Source organism: Nematolebias whitei, chromosome 18 (assembly GCF_014905685.2).
Source record: "Nematolebias whitei isolate Nwh7 chromosome 18, NemWhi1, whole genome shotgun sequence".
NCBI lineage: Eukaryota > Metazoa > Chordata > Actinopteri > Cyprinodontiformes > Rivulidae > Nematolebias > Nematolebias whitei.
In genome coordinates this window covers 22,456,382-22,463,596 of record NC_056515.1, presented here as the reverse complement: position 1 = coordinate 22,463,596, position 7,215 = coordinate 22,456,382, and the positions used below count along the sequence as shown (strand labels likewise).

The 7,215-nt window shown below is 36.5% G+C and overlaps 2 protein-coding genes across 2 annotated transcripts in view; both read right to left on the bottom strand.

Moving 5' to 3' along the window:
• Positions 1-2,266, bottom strand: part of plpp1a (phospholipid phosphatase 1a) — a 12,746-nt gene extending 10,480 nt beyond the window's left edge. The window contains exon 1 of the mRNA XM_037692348.1: positions 1,920-2,266. Within this exon, the coding sequence (XP_037548276.1) occupies positions 1,920-1,977 (58 nt within the window). The 5' untranslated portion in view covers positions 1,978-2,266. The remainder of the gene's footprint in view (positions 1-1,919) is intronic.
• The window catches only part of dhx29 (DEAH (Asp-Glu-Ala-His) box polypeptide 29), a 155,018-nt gene that overhangs the window by 46,355 nt on the left and 101,448 nt on the right, over positions 1-7,215 (bottom strand). The gene's annotated exons all lie outside the window — the stretch shown is intronic.

Below are 7,215 nucleotides of genomic sequence, written 5' to 3'. Positions count from 1 at the left end.
AATATTGAACCTTTTCACAATGTTCTAATTTTCTGAGATACTGAATTTGGGATTTTCATTAGTTGTCAGTTATAATCTTCAACATTAAAAAAAACAACATTTGAAATATATCAGTTTATGTGTAATGAATATAATATACAAGTTTCACTTTTTGAATGGAATTACTGAAATAAATAAACTTTTTCATGATATTCTAATTTTATGACCAGCACCTGTATTTTACCTTAGCTGTAAAACATTGATTGCCTCTCCTCCTGTGAGTTTATTTAGTATAAATAAATCTGCCCTTTTGTTACTCAGCTAGCAAATAATACTGTGAAACAAACAAAATGTGTGCAAAAGAAATTAATGATGCATGGCTAACGTCATATTAAAAACACAAGTTATGGTATCCATCATCACAAATGGACCATTTCAATGACTTTTCTGTTCATGAGATCAACTCCCGACAGGAAATAACATATTTTACGTTAAACCCGCACACCAAAAAAAGTGCTTTACTCAGCTCAATCAGATACTATACCAGTATATGCTATAAAGATAAGGGCCAACGCTAACTGGATTCGACAGAGTAAAGTCTGCTGTCGTCTCACTGCACGCTTGACCATTAAGCCCATTGTGTAGCAGAGAAAACCTTTCACTCATTCAGCACAAAGAGAGAGTCCATTATTGAGCTGTGTTGCACATTAAAAAGCCACAAGAACATGAAGATACTGCTCCAGCCTCAAACTCTTTGCTTCTGCCTGCTGCAGCTGTTAAGCCCTTCAGCTGTGCCCAGCTAAACTCACGGGTAAAAACAGCTGAAAGGTGGGAACTCTTGGGGCCGTTTCAAATAATGGTTCACTTCTTTTATCTTTTTTTTTTTATGTGTGACTTTACATCCAAAGAGCTTCCGAGCGCAACCACACAATAAAATGTAAACTTGCCTACATAAGTACACGAGCTCATTTGCCTTCAGCCTCACTGCATCACCCAAATAAATTCAGCTATGCTGGAAAACAGGACGAGCCCCGTGTCCTCCGCTTCCTCATAATTATGACCGGCTCAGAACAGCTTTGTTTGATCCTCGTTTTGAGTCGCACTGCGTTTGGCAGCATGGAAAGACGCCCGACAGCTGGTACCAGCTTCGGCCCGGATACAGACTCTCAGATGCCTGGTTATAACTTGATATTCAGCTATAACCCAATCGTCTCTGAGACTCGTGTCCAATCTGATGGGCTCGTTCTGCTGAAGACTGCTACAAAAGACCAAGCGATTCAGTATATTAGAAAAACATTGCACAACTTTTAAAGCACATAAAGGTTTTATGACAGTACAAACAGGTTATTCATATTTGGATGTCCTGCACACAACAGTCCTCTGTGCTTGGATGAGGTGGTGTGGTCTTGTGAGCGCTTCAGTCTAAAAATAAAGACAAACTTAGAAGAGGAAGAATGAACACAGGCCTGCAAAGTTAGATTTCAGACTAAAAATGGAACAACAGTCTAATTTGAGATGTTATTCGTTCAGCTACGTGTTGATTCATGATCTCTGAAATTAAGAGATCTTGTTTAATATGTGAGAAATTGTACAAGTCCAAAGGTAGGAATGTGACTTGCAACATCACCTTATTTAATGTGAGGAAAGTCACGTGTTCGCCTTTATGGCTCATAAAGCTCTGAGTGAATGAGTCAGATTATGGACATTTAAAGATCCCTCCCATGTGATAATCACATAAACTACATTTAAATTATAATACTCATTTTTTTTAACCCCATAAAAATGATCCCTCAGCTAATTAAAACACCCAAACCGGAGAAATGTCAACAATAAACAACAAAAACAAACATTCAGCACTCCCTTCACGTGATGGCAGCTAAATCTCCCAACAACGGGATTAAAATCTGCTCACAAATCGGATTAGCAGCGTTCAAACATACCCAGAGCCACGCAGACCACATCCAGCAGGACAAAGGGGATTCCTTTGGTGTCAAACATGTTGACTCTTCTCTGTCTCACTGTCTCTGTCCCTCTGTGAGCCGCTGCGTCCTCCAGCGCTTCAATATAAACCTGACGGAGACGCTCCTCCTCGGAGCGGCGTTCACGGACTCACCGAGGCTAGCTTCGAGTCACAGACCACCCGAGCCGCAGGCTTTAACTCGCTACAGTTGTTGTTGGGTGGTGGCGGTCAATTGTCCTGAGCTTCATGGTGACTCCGCAGCTGACTGAAGGAGCTTGTACAAGACACGACCACGGAGGGACGGACGGAGGGACACACACCTGTCCTGCTGTCGAGCTTGTCCGCCGGTGAAAGGCGAGCCGACTAGCAGAGCTGATGACGTCACAGCAGTAGGCCGTACGATGCTTTCAAGCGACACGAGGAGTGTCGTAATTATGAGAAACTCGTGGTGCATTCAAGTATTGTAGAAATACTTGTTTTAGTAGACCCGTATGGTTTTATATTATGGTTGAACACTGTGAAAATGAACTATAATCAAATAAATATATATATTTAAGAAGATATTTTGTATATCCTACAATAAATCCTATAATTAGAGTTGGCTTGTTAAGCTGCCATGACTACTAGAGGACAAATTGACCTCATTTCCTTAAATTAATTGTTAAAACTGAATAGTTTTCATTTAATACAATTTCTATCTTAACATGTGGTTCTTGAGCTGCCATTGTGTATCTGTTCCTACCAAACCCAGCCGGTCGAAGCAGACACTTGTCCTGAGCCTAGTTCTGCTAAAGGTTTCTTCCTCATGATGGAGTTTTTTCCTTTCCACCGTCGCCTTCATGTTTGCTCAAGATGAGAGTTCTGTGATGGAGTTAAATTCAAAGCCGTCTTCTCCTCAGATAACTAATGCTAAATTATTATTTTTATATATGAGTGGCTCTGTTCAGTTCATTCGTTCAACCTTTAATTATACAGGTTAATCCCACTGAGCCTCGGGAACTCATTTACAAGAGAGACCTGAATTTTAACAAGCAGTCATGACAACAGTGGACAACAACGACAACAATAAACAATCATAAAGGATGCGTACAAATTTAATTAAAAAAAAAGTGAAAATAAAATGGTAATTAAAAGGAAAAGTAGCGAAAAAACAGTTAGGTTGTAAGGCGGTGTAGAAAACTAAAAAAAGGAACATGTCTGCATCGTTTTTTGCCAGGAACTTAAAATATGTTTGAAGCCACTTAGAGAGGTCAAGATCGAGAGCTTCAGATCTTTTTGCAAGATATTCCAGGAAACAGGAGGAGAGAAGGCCCTTTTGCCAAGTTCAGTCCTCACTGAGGGAACACTGCAGGTAATAATGTCCTGAGAGCGCACGCTGTAGCTGCACTCACACAGAGACATGTAGGAGGAGATGTATGAAGGCAGCAGACCGAGAAGTGATTTAAAGATGAAAATAAAAAATAGAAAATTGGCTTTATATAAATAAACTGAACTGAAAATGTTGAATTTTGCACAAAGCTGGTGGTTAGCGATCCTTGTATTTGAGTATGTGGTTGTGTCTGTCTGTTACTAAATTATGTAAAGAACAAGATAAACTTTAAAGAAACTTGCAAAAAGTGATCACATGATGTACAACTCGATTCCACCCAGAGCCAGTTAACCTTGGAAAACACCAAAATGGCCAAAAAACTCAGCCAGTTTTACAAATACAGACCTAAACTGTGATGTTATAGCAGCTTGTGTCCAACACCACAAACTTCTCACTACGTATAAAATTGTTAAACTCGTGTTCAAAAAAATTAACGTATACAAATGAAAAACGAATCATGTTAAAAAAATGCCATTGCACTTATCTTTTTTAAAGTATATCATAATCTGTTTAAAACTCAAAAGTGTGCAGCCAAGCGAAGATGTTTCAGAGTTTGGCTCAGACAAAACATTTATCATATTTGAGTATTTTAGTCTCCACGTGTGGACATGTCACACTAAAACAGAACTGCTGTCCTATATATATTTTCAATTAGTCCAAATTAAGAGTGAAACAAATTAACAAATATAAGTTACTGAATCATTTAGAGAGCAAAGCTGTTGCATCAAGAAAATAAGGACAACCCAGTAAAACCTTAGAGACACATTCAGCGTTCAAACTCAAGTCATTAGTTTGTGATTAACGTATTTTTCGGACTATAAGGCGCATTAAGCAATAAACAGATAAGTCAAACGTTATTCAACTATTTCACAATAACCACATAAAATCAGTTCGAGGTCAATAAGCACAACCAGAATTCATACATAAAGTGCACCTCATTATAATCACTGTCAATTATTGAGAACAAATAAAGTATTTTAAGTGCACCTGATAGTCTGAAAAATACAGTACAACAGAATCTCACTTGTGAACCTGCATGTTTAAAAAAATCTCACTTCTGAGGCTGTTAAAACCTCATCCAGGGCCATTTATGAGCTCTTCCTGTAAATACGGCCCCACCTGTCTGATGTGACCTTTGACATGCAGCTGTCCATAGTGTTTCACTCACACCTTAAGCTTTCAGATAAAATTCTGTTTGCTGTCTGTGTAAAGAGGCCACATGCACGTCCACCTTTTACCTGAGAATGGTGCAACCGTCTGGACATAGAAACGTTCATAACCACATGTTTGCAACACGTGAAGGCAGAAAGTGGCTGTTGCTGTTTCAGTGACCTTTTGGTGGTCAAGTTGCAGAAACTACATCCCATTTGTGCACAACCATCAACTAAAGAGCAGTACTGAAACTGCAACTACTTCCTGCACACCTGAGCCAACGCTCCAACGAGCACATTGAACTTCATCCTGAAGGTCTGAACATAAACTCAGTGACAAGGCTGGCACCACGGCAACACTCTGCAGGCGTAAGAAGAAAACAGCAACCGAGCTCATAAGCTCCGTATTTTGAACAAACTAAAGTGAACTTTTAATCCTGTTAAAGTCTGCAAAATAACTTAAGCAAGATATTCAGCAAAGCCAACCTTGAAAAGGAAGTTTATAATGAATGGCATTGTTCTTTAGACACGTCACATAAAGTCAAATTGAACTTCGTAACACTTTTAAAATGAACCTTAGTTGACTAAAACAGGAAAACAAGCAACAAATATAAGCCACAATTAAAATATCTTTCTAGCTCAATTTGAAAAATCTGCTGCTCCAAACGTCTTTATTTTATTTTTTAATCTTACTGGCACCATCTAGGGCTTAGGAAGTAGAAGTATAAAGAATATGTGTAAACTAATTAATTCAAATATTGTGCATTACTGTAAGAGGACTATAACTCACTTTGATGAGTTACAAAGTGCATGAATCAGTGCTGAGGACTTTTCTGTTATAGAAATTCAATTATTTACCAGATTTTACAAAACTTTGTAAAATGAGAGATGACTAAGTAAAAGTATATGTATATGTTAGAAATAAGCCAATTTAGATAATTAAATTTGTATTAAACTAATTAAATACGTCAGATTTTCTAGTAGATGATGTTTAAAATGTACATAAAAAGGTTTCAGACCAGAATACTCTGATTATTTAGAAATTATATTTTGATTGACTATAAAGAAAAGTAAAACAACCACAGTTCTGTCCCAAATTCCACCTTAAGGTTTATGATTCCAAACCCAAATATCACCAAATAATTTTAAAACACCTCCGTTCAGCAGAAAATGAACTTTATTCCACCTTTAAGATGATCTGCATTAAAGTAGATTGTGTTGCTTTAATTAGCATCTATTTAACCGAGTCATGTAAAAGCCCCTGAACTTTACAAACCTCAAAAATATTAAAAAATTATCACAACTAAACATTTATCATGTATTTTTTCTAGCTGTGTGTAGAAGAAACATGACTTTTAAAGTTAATCTTGGCTAACAGCTGCACACAGGTGAAACGTTTATATCTGAAAAAAAACCTACCGTATTTTTCACCGTTTAAGTCGCACCTTTTTGCAAAAATTTGCAAGTCCTGCAACCTATATATAACTTATATATATAATTCAGAATTTAAATATTTATATCTTTGAACTATTGTTACAACAGCTCATAAATAAAAAATAAATCCATGACACAGAAAGAAATGAATCAGTCGTGTATAATTTCATGTCACCCACAGATAAAACGTAAGCATCGATGCATCAACAGCAGGTTGCATAAAGATAATGTTTCATACAGCAAATTCACAGTGAACATTAACTCAAGGGATAAAAATGACGGGGCAAATAAAGAAACGTGTTTTTACAGTGATGCTCTCATGGTAAACATACAAAAAACACAAGTTAATATTTAGATTTTCATAGGACAGTCACTAAAAGTATCTCATTTTGATTTCGTTTCCAGACTGAAGAAGTGCTACAGAAAAATATATATTACAGGCAAATTTGACTGCTTGTTTCCTTCCTAAAACAAATACTTATTACATTTATTGCACAAAAAACAAACAGCATTTTTGTGTTTATTTCTGACTTAATCACAGCTGGTTTGCATTAAATAAGAAAAACATTAAGAGCTGGTTCTGACTTGGTAAGTCATCGTCAACAGACATTTTTATACTTTATCCATACTTCACTGTGTTCAAAAAGTTTTCATGTAAGAATATTAGTCTGTCTTGTCTTAATTAAACATAAACTCTGCTTTCTTCACTTTTATTGTTGGTAAACTTTGTTTTCAATTCTTAAAAACCACATCATTCCAATAATTTCAACTATGGCTTTTTTTTAGTTTTCCTTAGACTTTTTTTTTACAGTTAAGGTAAATAACATGCTCAGACAGGTAATAAGTAAATACAAATACTGTTCACATTTAAAAACCACATCAGGCATAAATAAAGAAGAAAAACAGCTGATTCTTAAGCTTTTCAAAAAGTTTTGAGTGTTTGAAGCCCTTCACCCAGATTAACAGCATGCTGTTCGCCTCTTAACCACTAGGTGGAGCTGTTTACATATAAAACTTGAGCAGCTCAGTTTTCCTCCAGGTGCGTTTGGATTGTATTCATTCACAAAAGGCACAAGGATAAGAAGCTTTTGAGCTCAAAATTCATACACATATTTATTTTTTTAGACATCTTTAATAGGCTTAGGCTTACCTGACTCCTAAAAGAAAATGTGTGAGAATGTTTTGTTGTTCTCGGTTGCACCCTGATGTGTCTTTGCAAAGTTACAAACCTTACTTGTGTATGAAAGAATGCAATTTTATGTTTTATTAAAAATATTTATCCCATTCTAAGTGAGAACTGGAGGATAAAATTGAACACTATT